This window comes from Ctenopharyngodon idella, chromosome 17, assembly GCF_019924925.1.
Source record: "Ctenopharyngodon idella isolate HZGC_01 chromosome 17, HZGC01, whole genome shotgun sequence".
NCBI lineage: Eukaryota > Metazoa > Chordata > Actinopteri > Cypriniformes > Xenocyprididae > Ctenopharyngodon > Ctenopharyngodon idella.
In genome coordinates this window covers 27,665,401-27,685,849 of record NC_067236.1, presented here as the reverse complement: position 1 = coordinate 27,685,849, position 20,449 = coordinate 27,665,401, and the positions used below count along the sequence as shown (strand labels likewise).

Genomic DNA, 20,449 nt, shown 5'->3' with positions numbered 1-20,449 from the left:
CCCCTGTGGTGTCATCATTCAGTGTACAGTGGATTTGGTGGGCTATTTTTACCAGTCTGAGATGTTGCTGAAAAAGCATGTTGCTGTTTGACTAATGCAGGTGGTGAAATTCTGTAAGCTTGCAGTTGTGTTTTTAATGCAGTTGCTTAAAGAACAATTTCACAAAATTTTTTACTCATCCTTAGTGTAACCTTAAAAGTAGTAATCTTTACACTGGTCTTTTACATATAGTACAATGACAGTTTATAGGGAAAATGCCTGTCAAAGTCCTAAAGGGGGACCTAAGATATTTTATATTCAATATCTTAATACTGGAAAAAAAATAAAAGTTTTAAAGGCTCGTTTACACCAAAAACAGTCACTATAAAGATAACTATAACAATAACTATATCAGCATCCAATGCACAAGATCGTTCTGTTTATTATAAGCACAGTGCAGTTATGTCGTCTGCCACTTTAAATGCTTGATCTCTTTAAAGCAGGATGAATTCTAATTGGCTGTCAATGATGTTATCATTCATCTACTGTAAAAAAATCATTCTGAAAGTGATTCCAATGATATTGTTCCTCTGTGTCATTATCACTATAGTTGTGACGTAAACAAACTATATCTTTATGGTCCTATCATCAATGGGCCTTAATTGTATTTTTTTAAATTTTATTATTAATTATAAAATATATTATTAATTATAATATTCCATCACCGAAACATGTCCAGTCTCCTGGAAATCCACATATTCCCGTCCAACTATGAATTCTCCAGCATCCTAGAGACGCCTGCTATCTTACTTCAACCAAGACCAGATCATTCCACCATGGAACCTGATTCAATGCCCGAGTGCCCAGGTAGCCAACTCCAGCGCTCGTACAAGCTGCGTTCAGGAAGACTGCTCTCTCCTCCTCCATCAAGACTGACAGCTTCCTCCGTCTCTCATTCTCCTTCTCCTCAGACTTCGTCTCTACCCACTTGCTTAGTCTCTTTGTCAATTTCCTGGTTTTTCAAAATGGTCCATAAACAGCCTCCGTCAAGCACTTTCTACCTCCAGAAACCATTTTTTTCCGCAGATCCTTAAAGATCCAATTATATGATCATTCTCAAAACATTCCCAGCCCTCCTAAACAAAAAAAATCCCTAAGGGCAAAATTTAGCATCCATTAGCTCCTTGTTCTTCTCAGCTGCAGCAGAATAGATGCTACAACTCTAAGCACGCTAATCTCAAAGTGGCCGCTCGTACTTCCTGTTCTGCTTCTGTCTCGTCTAGGCCAGCAACTAGCAGCCGCTGAACATAGTCCCACAGCCAATCCCGCTCTCAATAACCCACACGCTCCTCTTTTGGGGCGTGAGATCCTCATCTTCCAGGTATAAGACAGAAAGACCTGCCTTTCATTTTGCATATTCTGATTCTTGCTACTGCAGCTCAAGGTCTAGATGATCTCGTTGAACTCATTCTGATGAATCAGTCACCATTATGGGGCTTTGACTGGTCAACAGAAAGCATTGCCTTCTATTGTGATAACCAAACAACAGTCCATTGCATCAACAAAGGCCATTCTCATGCTCCAAAAAGCACTGGTTCCAGAAGAAACTAAAAATTGTCCTCACCAGCTCCGGCATCCCCACAAAATATTTTTCCTCCCAATCTTTCCACATAGGAGCAGCCTCCACAGCAGCCCGGAACACCATCAGAACACCAAATTTAAATGCTTGGCCTCCCACACTTTCAGATCAAACCTCTTCCACATCAGACAAGCCCACCAAACTCTCACATCCACATAAGCTAAAAAAAAAAAGGGACACAACTCGCTGCTTGCCAAGCCCCACAGGGCTCATATCCATCCAGATGCAACGTAGGATTTCCCATTCGAATCACAGTATGGGCCCTCTCGCTCAACTGCAGCGGGAGCTTTCATGTCTTAGATATTTATCATGGGCTCCCCCGTTCGAAATACAGCGTGGGCTCTCCCTTTTGAATCGCAGTATGAGCCCTTTGTTTTGGCGCAGTGGGCGCTCTCTCTTTCTGAATTGCAATGTGATCCTTGTGTCCTAGTCCATTGAGGCTCTCCAGTTCAGATCGTAGTGTGGGATCTCCTATCCAAACAGCAGACTGGAGGAACCTGGATCATCATCATCATCATTTCATCATCATCAAGCTGAGGTTTAGGTTCAGACACGAACGCGGGTTGCCTCGTGCACAGCTATGGCATATGACACAGCACTTCCCACAAGGCCACTGCTCTTACATAACAGCTTATCAGTTCTTTTGTCTTTGGGTCATATTTCTCACTGATTTCTGCTCATTGCGTGTTAATTCATTCTACTTGGCAGCGTCTCTCTACTGAAGCTGTGGGATTTAGTAACTAAGAAATACATGCTAGAACTTTTCAGTTTCTACTTATAATTTGTATTGATAAATCACAGAACAGTGTTGACAATGCATTTGTGTGCTACTGAATGTTTCTGTGTGCTCACGATCTGCATGTGATGTACATGCTACTGTTTGTATGTGCGTGCGTCACAGTTGGTTTTGGGTCTTGTTTCATGTTTATGATTTCATGTCTTTTATTTTGTAGTTTGTTTCAAGCTGCTTGTTTGTTCTGTGCTTCCCTACACTAGCCTGCCACTGGCTGGCGAGATCTGCCGGTTGCAGGTGGGGGAGGAGTACAGAGACAGCCGTCAGGTCAGACACTTCGTGCTTTCCGTAGTGTGCTGAACCTACGTCATTCATGGCAGACATTTTTGCATTGATTGTAGCCGAAGAAGTGGATGCGATTTAAATTCCCATGTTTTGAATATCAGAAATTCAATATCAAGATTGGTTAAATAAAGGGACTTGTCTAAGAAAAAACACGCAACTCACGTTGTACTTGTCATCACAGAATCTGACCAATGAGAATAAAGTTTCACGAATTCACACTTACATATAATTAAGTAGAGTAAAGGTTAAGCGTATTTGGCGTGTGTCCAGGGGGAGAGCTCCGAGCTCGGAATTTTGGCCCGAACCCAGAGTACTCCCCCAAAAAGCTAAAGAACAAAGGACAGCCGCCAGACTAAAATACCCCCAAAGAAAAGCCTTGAGAATTGGCAAGCTGGCGTTTCAAGAAGCATGGTTGCTTGACCAAGGAGGGCCGATGAACGCTACCGATTGATGGATGGGGGAGTGGCGAGGTTCGAACGACCAACCCGAGAGGGCCCATGTAGCCTCCAACGGGAGCGGCTCACGGCGTCGGGTGAGCGGGTCCTATCGGCCGACTGCAGGGTAAATTTGGAACACCCGGCCAGGAGAGCTCTCCCAGCGTCCGATGGGAGTTCAGTACTCACGGCATCGGACGGGTAAGCCTCGCTGGCAGACTGACGGAGAGTAAGGCATAGATGTTTGAGCGGGAGGCTCTCGTGGCATCCGACTGGAGATCAATACTCATTGCATCGGACAGGTAAGCCTCGCCGGACGGAGAAAAGAGAAAACATGGAAGCTTGACTGGGAGAGCTCTTGCGGTGTCCACTGGGAGATCAATACTCGCTGGATGGAGAAGGAGAAAACCTAGATGCACGACCAGGAGAGCTCTCACTGCATCCGACGGGAGATAAATACTCACAGCATCAGACTGGTAAGCCTCGCCGGACGGAGAAAGAAAACATAGATGCCCAACTGGGAGGGCTGTCGCTGCGTCCACTGGGAGATCAATACTAACTGGACGGAGAAGGAGAAAACATAGATGGTAAAACGGGAGGGCTCTCGCAGCATCCGACAGGAGATCAAGACTCACAGCATGGGTTGTCTGGCATCGGGACAGGTGGGCTGGGATCTTTGGATCCCTTTGATCAGGAGGGAGGTTGTTTGAGAATTATTCATCTCAGGGGAAGGAGCGCTGTACATCAATTTGTGAAAAAATTGGACGTCGCTCAGGTAGCCTTTGATGGACCCGACTTTTGGGCCTTTGACACTGTTAAGGTAGGAAATGAAGGAGGTGATTGAAAGGAGAGAAAAATCGGGAAACGGCGTGTTATATGACAAGTGGAATGCTTTAAAACATCTCCATGCTGTCACATAGGATTGGAGGGTTCTGGGGGAAACTGCTTGGTGGATAGTGTCGAGCGACGCGTCAAGGAGGGGTCTTAATGGGTGGGTTACAGGAATATTAGTTCTGAATAGTGAGGTACTGGAGTTGGTCTGCCTCTGGAGCCAGCATCCTGAATTTCTGAAACAGAAAGTGAGACAGAGAGTCAGCGATTTGATTTTCTGGAGACGCGAAACAGCATCCTTGGTAAAAACCCCCGAAGCTGATTGAGGGGGCTGCGTCTGTGAACTGCTGGATATCCACGGGGGAAGAGACTAGATTATTCTAGAAAAATGATAGGCCGTTCCACTATTTAAGGAATGTTATCCATAATATCTGACTGACAGCGGAGGCAGCCTCACGCTTGAGTCGGCCTGTGGGGCTTGAGGAGGGAGAAGTGTAAGAAGGAAATGGAGGAAAAGACTGAGATGTGTAAGTCTGTGTTGCAAGCAGAGGCAGCCTCATGCTTGCTTGTGCTGCTGGAGTTGCAGGCCACTAAAAGGGGGAGGCGTTAGCGGTAGTCGCAGAAAGGTGATGGAATGCCTGAGCCTGCGCCGCTTGCGAAGGCAGCCTCACGCTAGCATCTGCTACAGGAGCTGGAGGCCACTGCAAAGGAGTGGGAGGCAAAAACTGAGAGGCTGAGGGAGGGCCGGCTGCACATAGTGCTGCGGCAGGGAGAGCCGCAGTGAAAGGCAGAGCCGAAGCAGGAGGTGCGTGAGGTCTTGTAGCGGAGGAATCTGGGGAATCTGCCGCTGCGGCCCGACGCTCGCAGAGCACCGGATCTTGTGCGGGAGGAAGGTGGTGGTGGTACGCTAGGCGAATTCAAGGCCCCACAGGATTTCGTCTGCCTATTGGCTGCCTTGGAGGCTGGGGTGGACTTAGGAGAGAGGTTGGCTGATTGCAAGGTAATGTATAGTTTGTACAAATCGGCTTTGTTCATCCTGCGCAAAGGCTGAACGTCAGAATTTAATCAGCACTTGCCTCAGACTCAGTTCTGTCCACTTTCCAATAGGTGGAATCGTTGGCACGGCCAAACGATAAGAGGACGCCGGGGAGGAAGCTGGAATTCTCACCGGTGGTGGCCAGGGTAGGCCTCGGCGCCTTGGCGAGCGAGTGGCTGCTCGAGCAGGCCGGCACCCACGTGATGAAGCCTGGGGCTCAGTGGCGGTATCAGGTGGAGAAGGAGTGGTCCTGAGGCCGGCAGATTGTGGTGGAGGATCCGGAGAAGAGTTGGCCTCGTCGTCAGACGGGAAGAGTTGAATTTGAGACATCATAGCAGCGGGCAAACCAAATACTGATAAACTGTCAACAAACGGAGGTAAGACTGTTGTATATATACACCTCTTGTCATTAATGAGTTGATTAACTGAATGCTCTCCACTCGTGTTAATTAGGTTAATTATCTGAACCTGCTCCTCCCGAACTTTGTTAATAAAACATCGTGGCCCGGGTTCACAGACAGGCCTTAGCCTAAGCCAAGATTAGGCCTTAGTTTAATTAGGGTATTTAAGTAGCTAAAAAACTTTACTGGTGTGCATCTTGAGACAAAACAATAACACTGGCATATTTTAAGATATGTCAGTGCAAGTTGCTTTCAGTTGAAACAGCTCAAACATGCATTTTAGTCTAGGACTAGCTTAAGCCTTGTCTGTGAAACCGGGGGCATGTGTCATCATCAAGGATTTCGCAGCCAATTTTAAGCAACTGCAGCCCCTGACCTAGGCAGCTGGTCTCATTTTGCTCTCGTAGGACTTTGATGGCATATGTGATCGTAAGGCGGCTGCAGCGCCGATCAAAGTCGGACAAATTTTCTAACCAGAATGCATTGCTTTTGTCAGGAGGCAGCTGATCTTTGCGGCACTGCATGAAGTCGAACAAGCTTAATGTGTCGTGCTGATTGAGCCTGCGTCGCTTGCGGAGGCAGCCTCACGCTAGCATCTGCTACAGGAGCTGGAGGTCACTGCAAAGGAAAGGGGTTGGAAACAGCGGGAGGAAAAAACTGAGAGGCTGAGGGAGGGCCGGCTGCATATAGTGCTGCGGCAGGGTGAGCCGCGGTGAAAAGCAGAGCCGAAGCAGGAGGCGTGTGAGGTCTTGTAGCGGAAGAATCTGGGGAATCTGTAGTGGAAACACAACTGGAACTGTTCCTTACCATTCAAAGAACTGTTCGGCCTGACAGTGGAAAAGCGGCTATTTATGCCAACTTCTGCCACCTGCTTGGACCATGTCTTTCCCACCTTGCTGTTCAAAAATTAATCTAATTTTTTTGGGGGTATATCTAAGCTCGAGTTGAAGCTGCTTCCTCAAGCCCCTCCACTTATCAGAGAAAAAAATTATCAAAGAATAACAACTTAATTTTGTCTGTTCCTCACCCAAATTTATCATAAGACTATATGATATCACTTTATAGGTTAGGTCAACAGATCAGATTACCTCTGGTATCTTGGTTTTATTGTTTGTTATGTGGTAGGGGGACACTAAGACCTGGGGGAGAATTGTGTGAGGCATGACCAGAAAGGTTGTTAGGATTAATAATGGGCTGTGTCCGAAATCGCCCCCTATACCCTTAAATAGGGCACTATTTGAGGGGACAGCCATTTGTAGTGGTGTCCGAAACCATAGTGGACGATGTTGAGTGCACTCATTCAATCCCACAATGCACCGCAATAATGAGTGTACAAACAATGCACACTCAACGGCTAGAGAATACCCATAATGCACTGTGAGTTGCGCGCCTAATGAATTCCCGTGTCTCGCCAGGAGATGGCGCCCGCAGCTGAATCAATCATCCATTCATTTTCCAAACCGTGCTGGTCCAGCATTATCATACAGGTATAAATTCCTTTTTAATTGATCATTAAATTGTTTAAAAGGTTTGAACATGCTAGTACAACATAAATATTCATTACTACTGGAGCTGCCAGTTTGCTACATTTCAAAAGATTATTAAACAACAGCACAAACTATGCGAAATCGGCAGTCCTTCCGGTGCACTAGTGTCCGAATTCACACACTCGTTTCATTCACTCCTTCTAGTGGACTATATTAGTGGAGTAATGTAGGGAATAGTGAATGAGAGTATAGGGGGCGATTTCGAAAACAGCAATGGACTACTTGCACTGAGCCTCGTGACGCACATCCGGTTTGATGTATTAGGCTCAGTTGTTTCCGGTTATATCTATTTTCAATGGGCTGCTATCATATAGCTAACTAAACCCCTCTTAAAATGAGTGTCCTCGGGATGATTTTAAATTCCAGACATATTCAGAGACAAGAGAGATATTCTGATGATTTCCGTGTACAGACCTTTCCAAACTCAACGGAACTTTAAGTTTTAAGCCGTGATTCTTTCACCACAGGGTGTCAGCGCTCTACTAGTGATCGCGATGCTGCAGTGTGAGACGTGATGAATAAGATCAGAACGAACATAATATTATAATTTAATTTTAGTCACTATTCTGTGCCATTTTTTCACTGACAATCATTTGTATGTAATTCACACATTTATTCCAAAAATCCTAATATTCAAAGTAGTTGCGCTGTCATTGGTTATTCTTTAAGATTAATTAAATATTTAACATCGTTAAGGCAGTTATCACATTCATTCAACTATTTCAAACACTGGAATAAAAGAGCACCAAAGCAAGCGATAGCTACTGCTCGTACGAAAATTAACCATAGTTACTACACTCTTAGTAAAACTCTTAGTGGTTCGCCTTCATAAGTATTTGATTAATTATAACTATGAAAGGTTATACTGCTGTTTAATTGTCAGCTTGGTTTGTTTGTGCTTGTATGCTCTTCTGCTCGTTTAAATTCATTTTAATGTAAATTTAACAGGTATGAAATATGATGACTAAGAGAAAAACACTGCCTTATGAGAAGACGAGCACTTGACAGCGGTAAGTTAGTGGGGAAATATATTTATTTATTATTCAGAAAGCGCATTTGGAAGGGAAATATATTAATAAACATTTCAGCAGGTTGAAGATAATTAATGTTAATGCAGAGAATATGATTAACTGTTTAAAAAACATTTGGCAGCCCTAAAACGTAGTAATAATCTGCGTTTTCACGAGAAGCTCTCTGTATATAAGTGCGCTGAACGCTGACCGGAAACGCTCGAGCCGTAATAAGCAGAACGCGGAAGTAGTTGTGCAAGTAATTCATTGTCAGACCAGGTGAAAATAACTATTTTAAAGGAAGATAAACGATCAGAGTAGAATGTGAAGCTGGGCTCTTTGATTGTTCAGGAGCAGGCTGATGATGATTATAGCTGTGGATAATGCAAGCTGCTAAGCATTTTGATGGTTCAGGAGCGGGGCTGACGATTATTATATCAGTGGATAGTGCAAGCTACTAAGACAAGGACTGGCACCGATTGTTATCTGATTATTTTAGAGTCTTGTATTCTACTGTGTTTAATGTGGTGTTTTAATGAGTTTTGAACTTGCTCAGCATATGTCGAGTCCCTCTTTTCGATAGGCCTACATGTATTGGGAGGTAATGACAGCATGGTTTTCATGAGAAGGAATGATGACTGCTGAGTTGTTTGTTTAAATGTTTTTTTGTTTGTTTCTTTTTAGGTTTTCCCAGGCCGTTGCACTCGAGGGGCAGTGGGTGTTTTTGTGGATGCAGTGGTTTGGTGTGAGGGTTTTCACATTAGTAGGTAAATGCTGTGGTGAATTATTGGTTTGAAGTATTATTAACTTTTGACTCCACTTGTTCCTCGGCGTACTGCCTGGTTTGTGTTTTCTTTTGTTTATTAGGGTTTTTTTTTTTTTTTTTTTAATGTGTCCATGCTAAAGTGTATTTTGGTGTTCTACATAAAACTGCTGTGTAAAAGCTTTTGTAGCAAAATCATCTTGACTGCTGGTTAATTCTATACATGATATACCTGTGAGCTCATTGAGTGGGAAAGGTTACAGTTATCTCGACAGATGTGGTCACAATGAACTTTTTGGAAAAATATAACAACATACAAGTTTTCAACAACATATGGGTGAGTAAATATTTTTGGGTTGAACTATTTGTATAATCAGGATGGGAAGCTAAATGTTCTGTGAACAATTTTATTTCTGCATCTTTATTTTACTAACAGACATCTACAGTAAATAATTTGGCAAATAACAATGTTTTGGCAATTAACGTGGCAAAGAACAGTTCTATACACCCTCGAGTTCCTCAGCACAATAGGAATGTGGGTTCATTTCGCATTTGAGTCCATAATGCATAGAGGAGATATCATACTCCATGCCGGCGTCAGTGCAACCAGCCTACATGTGTGAGTCAGCAGGGGCTCTGAGTCAGACACCGCTAACACACTCATAATGCAAAGGCTGTTTTAAAGGGTACCAAGAGCTCACAGCCAACATTCGTGCACAGGAGATAAAGATACAGAGGTGGAGAGAGAGAGAGAGAGAGAGAGAGAGAGAGAGAGACCACAAATCAATACAAGTCGGTAATTATGGTCAGTAAATAAATAAGCAATCTCTGATTCACTTTGTACAACATGATGAAACCATAAACATTTCTTATTTCACATTTTTAGTCACAATACATCTTTGTACTGTCATTGTTTCATAAAATTAAACACTTGAGAATGAGAGAAACTTTTAGCTAAAGTTTTTCCAGTCCAACAGTGTTCAAAGGACTAGTTCCTAATCCCCCCAAAAAATGATACGGATGTTCATTGTGAAAACCGCTTTAGGGACAGAAAATGGCCTCTCCGTAACACTGTCATCTTTGTCTTCAGCAGGAGACTTTTCTTCCTCGGTGCAAAGGCTCAGAAAGGGCTTACTTTGTCCATCTCATTTCAGCATTTCATCCTTAGGCATTCGCTACAGGTTTGAGATCGTCCAACAATACGGCTATTTACAATGCATAAAGAGCATTCACGGCAAACCGATTATCTTCGACAAACGTTGATCTGAGATGTATAGTGCTGGCTTTGTTACTACACTTGATCTCAGTTCATATAAAAAAGTCCGGCTCATTGAAGTGTGCACATTTGAGTTATATACAGATGGACATTGTTAAAATAGCACAATTTTTTTCTTTTTTTTTTCAAAACTGATGGTCCCTCATGAATATAAAAGTTAAAAACCCAAGCATGAAATATTTAACCACTGATGATGGTGTTAATGTCCGTATGTTCAATAGGACACACAACAGCAATAACCCACAACCATGTGTGCTTCAGACATAAAAACAACAAGAATGTACTGTAAGTGATTTAAAACTTGCGAGTAATTGGGCATCCATTTATATCATCTATTAAAAGTGTGCTTTTGTTTCCTAATCACTTTTTTGTCTTATTTCCCAGTAAAATCATTAAAATAAGATAAATTAGCTTGAATCAAAATTGTGTAAGATAATAAGACCTGTTTTCACAGAATATATAATAGATCATTATCTGTCAAATGCATTCCAGAAGCTTAAACAGTGAAGCATGGCGCTTGCAACACCAAGGCCTACAAGTCGCTTTGAATAAAAGCATTTGCCAAATGTGTAAATGAAAATAATGTACTTTTTTTTTATCCATTTTGATTTTTTTTTTCTTTCATGCTTTATGAATAAATACAAAATTTAATGAAGTTTATGGTTAAAATGAGGGGGAAAAATGGTTTGTTTCTTGTTTTAAGGGGACAGTGAATGAAAATTGGTGAATAAATAATGACATAATTTTTCAATTAACTATCTCTTTAAACATAAACTTCAGAAAATTATGTTTGATTTATGATTAAAACAGTAAATTAAATATTTCTCTCAGAGAAAAAATATTAAGTTTTAAGCAGATTTAGATTTTATTTTACTGGAAATAAGACAAAACAACATTTGAGAATGTGATTTTTTGCAGTGACAGTATCAGCAGCACAGTCTGTGATCCACAGCTGAAAAAAAAAAAAAATGCTCATTGATCAATAATAGAGTTCTTTACCCTCATCTAATATTAGACTGACTACATGTATGTAAGCACATCAAAAACAGTCCTTCACCATGAAATGAAAGCCGATCTGAGAAATGTGATGAATCCCAGAGATAAAAGATCAGAAGCATCTCTTTTGAGAAAGAAAACTTTGGCAGCGAACAAATCTTCTAAGTTTAGAGCTAAAGCAACTTCAGAATTAGAAAAGCGAGTCATTATGCTTCTCACATTATGATTTCGTTTGTCTCATACATCGAGTGCGTCTACTCATTTGGCAACATTTGGAAAAAGGTCTTTTGCATTCCTGTGAATATGGCACCACCCACATATGACTTTATGTATATTAGCCTCCTGCTCTCTATTCAACACTTCACTGTTAAAGTAACATTTAAATATTTCAAAAACAGAACTTCACAGTACACATTGATACTTCACAGTATCACATATCCAAGCCATGTAAGCTACTTAACAGTGATATTATCAGCAGTTATTCAGTACAGTAAAACATGATCAGCAGTAACGCACTCTTGGTATGTTTTTCAGTAGCAAGTGCACGTTGGTCACTATGGGGTCCAACATAGCATGGTAAAATATGAATGCGCAAAACAACATCCAAAACCATGGAAATGAAAGGCAGGTTGTCTTAAAATACATACTATACACATTACATTTACAGTACATAGACATTTTGCACAACATAAGTTCTGTAAACACTGCATAGATGTCTCTAGCACTAACATTTACACAATAACCAATGATATAAATGAAGCATAAAAATCTCAGTTTCAGAAAGTGCTCGGTTCTCATTAAACAGATTTCCTATGTGATGTCATGTATGAAAACAGTGAAATTTTAAAGGGATAGTTCACCCAGAAATGAAAATTCTCTCATCAACACGAAAGAAGATACTTTGGAAAAATAACTTTTGTGTGTTATTTTGGACCCCATTGACTTTCACTGTATAGGCAAAAACACTTAACAAAATATCTTCTTATGTGTTCCACTTAAGAAAGTCTTACAGGTTTGGAACAACAATTGGGTGAGTAAATAATGACATTTAAATGGATTTTGTGCATTTTGTTCAACCTAAATAGGTTTCTTTTGATATATAAATAAGTACTTATTAAACTCGCTTATTAAAATGCATTATTTGCATCATTTTTGAGTGAACTATCCCTTTAAGTGCATTTTTACATCCCTTTAAGTACATGTATTTATTAAACTCTAAATGCATGATTTGCATCCAAAATATCATTTACAAAATATCTTCTTTTGTGAAGAGAGAAAGTCATACAAGTTCGTAGGTGAGATTTAAATGGACATTTAAATGGATTTGTGCATTTGGTCAAAATAAATATGTTTCTTTTCAAATAAATACACACTTATTAAAGGGTTGGTTTGCTCAAAAATGAAATTTCTGTCATTAAGTACTCACTCTCATGTCGTTCCAAACCCAAAAGACCTTCGTTAGACCTTCTCCCATAGAAAGCAACAAAATTACCACATTCAAGGTCCAGAAAAGTAGTAAAGACATTGTTAAAATAGTCCAGTGGTTCAACCTTAATGTTATGAAGCGACAAGAATACTTTTTGTGCCCTGTCATTGTAATATGCAGTTTACATTGAAGACAATTTTGCAGAGCTTCCAGGTTCTACGTCAGAACGCCGACTCATTATTGGCCGGCTCCTGCGTCAGCATCACACATATGCGTCGTGCTGCTCACGTGAACAGAGTCGGCCAATACTGAGCCTGCGTTCGGACGTAAACACGGAAGCGCTTCACTGCATCAACAACGTAGGAGACTAACGGTAGAGACGAAATTGTTGAATAAAGTCATTATTTTTGTTTTAGTTTTGTTTTTGTGCACAAAAAGTATTCTCTTCATAACATTAAGGTTGAACCACTGCAGTCATGTGGACTATTTTAACGATGTATTTACTACTTCTCTGGACCATGAATGTGGTAATTTCGTTGCTTTCTATGGGAGATAAAAAGAAATGGATTTCATCAAAAATATCTTAATTTGTGTTCTGAAGATGAACGAAGGTCTTACGGGTTTGGAACAACATGAGGGTGAGTAATTAATGACAGAACTTTCATTTTTGGGTGAACTAACCCTTTAAACTCTAAAATGCATGATTTGCATCATTTTTGGGTGAACTATCCATTCAAATGCATCTTGCGCATTTTCGTCAAAATCTGCTTTCCTAATAAATATGTACTCATTAAAATGCATGATTTGCATCCAGGTTAATAAACACATGAAACCGAACACGAAGTAAATGTACAGCTACTTTGGGACATTTTACAAAAATAAAAGTCTGTAAGTGCTCACAACAGACCCTCATTTGAATTAAGTTACACGAAGCTCTTATTGTCAAGCAACTTTCATTAAGCTGGTCCAGTGGTTTAGGTGCGGATTAACCCCAATACCATTTGTCAAGATTGTTAATTGCCTTGTACTCATTGTGCCTTCTGACATAATCGCAGGCCAGACATGTGTGTTCAGCCCAGAAGTATGCCTTTTTAACCTTAAAATGTTTACGCCAATCAAAGTACTTCAGGTAAAGCTCCTCGTTTTTGTCAAGGAACAGGAGGTAATCAGCCAGCTCCTTCGGAGACGGGAAGTCATCGACGTGAATAAAAGCGTTTCCCTGCACAAAGTTCTGATAGTTCTCCCTTGGTGGTCCGAGCACCACAGGTACGGTGCCAACGGAAAGTGGGTTGTACAATTTCTCAGTAATGTAGTCTTTGTGAATCGAGTTCTCAAAAGCCAAATAGAACTTACAGCTGGCAATTGTGGGGAAATAGTCCTGGTCGGAAATGTACTCACCAAAAGCCTGTCCGTATGCATGAACCTCGATGTGCTTGTACAGTTCATTGTAGTATTTCACTCTGACGTGATCTGGGTTCCAATTGCTGACGATCCAACAAATGAGCTTGTTCTTGCTTGGTGGCACAAAGTCCTCCTCTCCTTGGGCTGCGACAATTGATCCATAAGGCACTTCTATATCAGCATCCTGCCGATAGTTTAGAGTTAAATTAAACAAGTTTTCAATTCCAGGTAACTGAGATGAATGCGACGGTGACTCGAAGTTCATCCAAATCCATCTCTGCAACTTGGGCCGATAAGCCGGCGGCATGTTGGAGAGGTCGCTGGTGATGTCCCTGTGATGTATGACGACAGCGTCAGATTTGTTGTAAAGGTTTCGGTCGGCGGTGATGAAGCAGCCATCGATACTGAACAAAGAGCTGCAGACGTTTAGGTCGTAGGTTTCGCCAAAAGGCCAAAGCCAGACCAGGATTGTGGTCTGGTTCTGTTCACTTCTGGTGGAAAGGAGGCTTTTCACTCGGGCTGTGGACATTTCCGACTCGACGGGGCCTGACAACCAGCTCGTAGACGGTTTGATGTACATTAAAAACAGAGTCACAAAGCATCCCAATAAAAAGATACCAAGCAGGAGGGGTCGTAGGATTCTGTAAGTTGGTGCAGATGGCATACTCTGGCCTTTAAACAGGAAACAGAGAAAAGGCAAAAAAAGGGCAGAAAAAAAAGGTTATCAGTCATTATATGAAATGAAATTAAAGGGTTAGTTCACCCAAAAATTATTTTTTTTTTGTCATTAATTACTCACCCTCATGTTGTTCCACACCCGAAAGACCTTCGTTCATCTTTGGAACACAAATTAAGATAGTTTTGATGAAATCTGAGAGCTTTCTGAGCTACCTATAGATAGCAATTTCAAGGCCCAGAAAGGTAGTAAAGACATTGTTAAAATAGTCAATGTGACTACAGTGGTACAGTGTTATGAAGCAACGAGAATACTTTTTGTGCACAAAAAATACGTCGTGCTGCTCATGTGAACAGCGTCGGCCAATACTGTGCCGGCGTTCTGATGTAGAACCAGGAAGTGCTGCACTGTGTTTACAACACAAACAGCGCAGGAGACTGACAGGGTAGAGAGAGAATTTTTTAAAATCATTATTTTTGTTTTGTTTTTGCGCACAAACAGTATTCTCTTCCCTTCAAAACACTAAGGTTAAACCACTGTAGTCACATGGACTATTTTAATGATGTCTTTACTTCTTCTCTGGACCTTGAATGTGGTAATTTCATTTCTTTCTATGGAAGATCAAAAACCTCTCAAATTTCATCAAAAATATCTTAATTTGTGTTCCGAAGATTAACAAAGGTCTTGCAGGTGTGGAACGACATGAGAGTGAGTAAATAATGACAGAAATTTCATGTTTGGGTGAACTAACCCTTTAAGATTCAGAACATTCTATTAGACAAATAAAGTGTTAATGAACTGCAATGTGCCATCTTAAGCTAAATTAATACATTTTAATATCCTGAGACTGCTGTTAAATATTTTCTAAACTGTCAGCAACCGGTGTTCCAGCGTCCATATTAGTATTCCCATCCACCACAGACGATTCTTTGACCTAAAATGACCCGTGTGCAAAGTTTCCGTTGGATAGGATAGGATATATAATAAATAAATTATTACTTTGCATGATTGGTGTGTTTACTGCACACTGCCAAAACAGGTGATTGATAACAAAAAATATAGCTTATTTCTGTATGTAAATAATTATGCAGAATATATCAGTATTAATATATTGCATTAAAATTCAAGGTCTTATAGCATGCATCATCTTGCTCGGAGCAGCAGAATAAATGTTTGGAAACAGCCAGTGTTATTTCTCTGAATAATATGAAGCATATATATCATTATATTACATTATAATGTGAAGCTTATATTATATTATATTATATTATATTATATTATATTATATTTAAATTTTCTGGCTTTTTACTGCTTTTTTCACTTAAGAGTTTTTAATATGTTGTTTGTTAACTTTACCAACATTTAAGTTGTTATATTAACTGCTTTCAATACATGCTGCATGTTAACTGCAATATTTAACAAAATATAATGTACAGTAAGTTACTGTACTAATAAAAACATTATCTAACACAATATAATTACATAACTACATTGATTGTGCAAGGCGAATTAATTTGCACATACCTTAAAAAATCATTTAAATCTATTCAGATTTCAAAAGGAGATCTTTGACATTTGCAATACATATGTTGTGTCTTGTCTGTCAGCTGATCATATGTATGCTACTGTAATGAAGATTAACATAACTCATAAGCAGGAAACATCCTTGACTAAATTAGCACTTACATGTCTAGGACGTTTGCATTGTAAAACTGTACAAGGACACTTCAGATATTAAAATACTGTCTGGTTTACTCACTGAAATCAGATTATTTATAGACAGTAGAATATGTGGGGATCCAAATATGACATTGTAAGACTTACTGAATAGTCCCAAAATAGTTTATGAAATAGTTAATTACCTCAGAAGACAAAGTCAGCTAATCACAAGCACTGAGAAATCCAACGTATATGCAAAGTAAATAATCTTAAAAATTCACCTGACAGATTTGCTGATATCCAATAGGTAAAATGATTATATGTTCCAGGTTCTTCTTTTTACTACCAGAAGAATGTCAGTCTTAAAATCATAGGTCTTCTCATGAGGGAAAAAAGACAGAAAATGGATTACATCACTATACAATCAAATCACTGACTTTAAAGCTGAATATCAAACAACACTTTGTGTAGAAACGGTGTAACTAAACATTTTAGACTGGGGGAACCAAATTCGTCATCAGAAACTTATCAATACATATTTATTGATCACTGTTCAGGTGGTACTGTGGCCCTGTTAATTGAATTGGTAAAATAATTCTGGATCATTACAAAGAACATTCAGACAATCAGTTTTACACACAGGAACACTGCCATCTTCAGGATGTCAAGAGATAATAGAATGAAAAGGCCTATTTACACCAAATATTCATAATGGCAAAAAACACTAGATTTTGTTTTTCTGTATACAGAATCCATTTTTTGTACCGGTTTCCTACATTCCCATACTGCTAAAGGTCTTCCTTAAAACTGCCCTGTACATTTTATGCACATTCTTCAAAAGTTAACCAATGTCTTCAACTTAAAACCAATAATATACACCGTTAAAAAGCAAATACACATTCATTTAACTTACTCAGTAAACTTAAATGAACTGAATAAACAACTTAGCTGTACAATTTCACATGCAGAGACTGTGAAATATGCTGATAAACAAATCTTCACGCTTCCACTTAATAACATCATGTTCTATTTAACGTCAAATCTCTAACATATTTAATCTGACAGATATTAGTGAATTAATAACGGAAGAAATCAATGAACAAACTGATGACTGATTATAAACTTAGTCATGTGGACTAAAAAATAAAAGCATATATGGATCTCAGGGAGTAATAAAAAACATGACAATGAAAATGACATTTTCTATAGCTATATAATAAAGTGATTTAGTGTTCTCATAAGCCAATGCCCAGCTCGTGAGATATTCTAATACACCTGTTTCTACACATATTTATGTTGGATTTCAGCTGTGGGGTTTTACATCTACACTACACTGTGGTTGAGAAATGAGCTTCGTGTCATCTCCAGTGTCCATTTACCATTAATCCACATGTGGACATAAGAGCTGTTTAAAAGGTTTATCAGTGCATTTGTGACTCAATCATCTTATATCACAGCAAAACCTCTTTGCAAGCGAGCGGGACACATAAAGGCTTCAGGGAGATTATACACCTGGTAAATAAAACATCAGTCACATCCAGTACATAATAGAATGTAATTATTACTAATGCACGATATATATTTCTAAAGGTTTAGAAACACTGGGCAATAATCAGCTGTTTAAAAGCCCTTAAGGGGGATTTAAATGTCCTGAGGGGAGGGTCTTTTAATAAGCAAAGTGTTTGGCATATCCTGTTTCCTAACCGCTAACTATTGCACATTTTATATTTTTGGCCAACAATACAAATATGGTGCATGATCCTGTTTAAGTAAACAGAGGTTGCTTGTTTGTGTCTCTCTGGGAGTCTTCGAAAAAGAAAGGCATTTGTTTTAAATGTATTGTGATGTATTTGGGACACAGAGTTGCACGCTGCTATAGTTGGCTTGAGTGTTCACATCTAATAAATAGATGTGGATGAAGGACATGAAGATGAAAAGAAGATGCAAAATTATTAAATATAAAGCATTTGTGTAGCTTATTTAGTAGGCTTTAGGAATTTGTGTCTATCCAGTCAGTGATATGATGTTAATACAGGCTATTTAATCTAAAATCATGTTTCTGCTGTTCATAAAATCATAAATGAATATGGTACCATGCAAGGTTATGTGCTTTCACCACTGATGCTGAAGGTCATCTTAAAACAGACTGTCACATCTGACATTTTACTATGCGAAAATATGGCTATTTTTTTCAATATGACATGCTCTCTCTCTCTATACCATCTCGACTGCTTTGTCTATTTTAAGCAAAACCGCATCCAAAAAGGACGCATGAAGCATCCCATGAGAATGAATGTCCCTGCGCTCGTGCCTTGATTAATTATTATAAATCAAAAATCCCCAAAGAGATGAATGAAAAAATGATGGTGCACGCAGTGCGTGGTATTTAAAGCCTCTACTCGTGTCGTGCAACATATGCAAAGCATACAGGTAACCTTCATATCGGTAAATCGTTTGTCTCACCTCTCCATCAGCAATCATCCTCGAGGGAAAGCCACATCATGCGCTTCTTTTATTTACATCCCACACACTTCGCATATCGGAATGGTGCTGAAAAATCTCCGATGGAGGCAATATTTGGATAGGATGCACCTGAACCCATAGCCTTCGCGTCAGAGCATCACTGCATATTGCAATGTGTCCGCAATGATGACAGACTCAAATCAGCGCGTGCAAGACAAAACACGTACAATCCTATGGGTCAGAAACGGAGAGTGCGAGCAAGTGCGTCGCTGGAAAAGACGCCATGTAACGCCGTGTGATGTGATGTAGAATAATGTCCCCCTCCCCACATGCGCCCTGATACCTTTCCAGTGCCCGTGCTGTTCATATGCATGGATGCAATAGATTTAGTGTGTGCGTGTGCAAGCGTGCGTGCATGTGCGGTTAATACATGCAAATGCTGGAATGCAAACAAATGCATGGGATGGGAAATTAAATATGCAACAGTGGCGTTAGACTGGATTATGTATGTACTCAAGGATTATTTCTTTGTTCATCGTTGCTGTTTGGATTCAGTGGTTTAGTTTGCAGCCTGTTTCAGTCAGCTGTGTATTAGTTAGCCTATAAATAAGTGCATGTGATGTATGAACTTTTTAAAATTATTTAAAAAAAACACATGGATTGAATAATCAGTGTTAATTTAATAATTTATTGTCTTAAAAATGGATAAATACGGGTTGTTTTCAACCCAAGGGCTGGGTAAATATATAGGACAGAACACATGTTGGGTTAATTTTACTCAACAAATTGGGTTATTTAACCCAGCATAATGGGTTGATTCATTATTACTATAATACTAGCTTATTTTTTTTTAAATACTCTACACAACCATGGTTTGCATGATAATTCCTTTATTTTATAGCATATTTTATATCGTTTTTAATACATGGGTCAGTGACGTGACAGGTCATTTTCTTGTACAAAAGCCTTAATAATAATAAAAAACAAAGATATGACATCCAAAGTATGTAAGGTAGTAAAACTAGATCTTTTTTATTGAATCCAAAGGTTTTAATTATATTTTGCTACATATAAAGGTATTTTAAAGATTTGAAGTGTCAAAAGGTCATTCGGTTTAATCGTCCAAAGGCCAATACAGCCAATTCATTTGTGATTAACATATCTTAAAATGTAATAAATGTACATATTTTTTATTCTGGCATGATTTTATAACACCATAAATCAACATAGTGCAAAGTCGTTGCTTTGTTATGAGAAAGAATGTCCGGAAAAATGAATTTCATTGATGTCATTCGGAGTAACCAATATAAAGGGACCATTTTGGATCAAGTCATGCGGTCAATATCATGTGACAGGATGTGACATCATTCAGATGTCTGCAAAGGACCACATGGTCGTGAAGCAAAGTAACTAACTCTCTTTTAACTATTTGAAAAATGTATGTTTTCACTTGCTCATACGCATGACCTGAAACATCAGGTCATTCAGGTACAACCACTATAAAACAAGGAAAATGTAATATTTTAAAAACTTATACTAAATATAAAATGTTTGATTGTCATTTTAGCTAGCTAGATATCAGCTTGTTAACATTGTTTGAAAATATCGTCATTCGGTAAAACTGAAATTTTGGTTAAACCGAATGACGTTTTTGGTGACAAATTTTGTCCATCTTGTAAAAGATGACAAAAGCAGTGTTAATTGATTATTAAAACTACATAATCTCATTGTTAACACTGAATAAAACTTCAAAATTAATTATATCTCCATTATGTTTTTGTTTGTTTTTACACTTTTAAAAACCTTATTTTTCAATGACCCACATAATGCCTAC

The 20,449-nt window shown here is 39.3% G+C and overlaps 1 protein-coding gene across 1 annotated transcript; it reads right to left on the bottom strand.

Moving 5' to 3' along the window:
• Window positions 1–9,111: 9,111 nt before the first annotated feature.
• On the bottom strand, window positions 9,112–19,029 carry fut9a (fucosyltransferase 9a). Its single transcript, XM_051868633.1, has 3 exons — window positions 18,616–19,029; window positions 16,434–16,528; window positions 9,112–14,489 (listed from the first exon to the last, which is right to left on the bottom strand). Exon 3 carries the CDS (start codon window positions 14,479–14,481, stop codon window positions 13,402–13,404), a length of 1,080 nt encoding a protein of 359 aa, XP_051724593.1. The 5' UTR covers window positions 14,482–14,489; window positions 16,434–16,528; window positions 18,616–19,029; the 3' UTR covers window positions 9,112–13,401.
• Window positions 19,030–20,449: the final 1,420 nt, after the last annotated feature.

Excerpts from the sequence above, each read along its gene's own strand:
- fut9a (XM_051868633.1), bottom strand. The coding sequence starts at position 14,481 with ATGCCATCTGCACCAACTTACAGAATCCTACGACCCCTCCTGCTTGGT.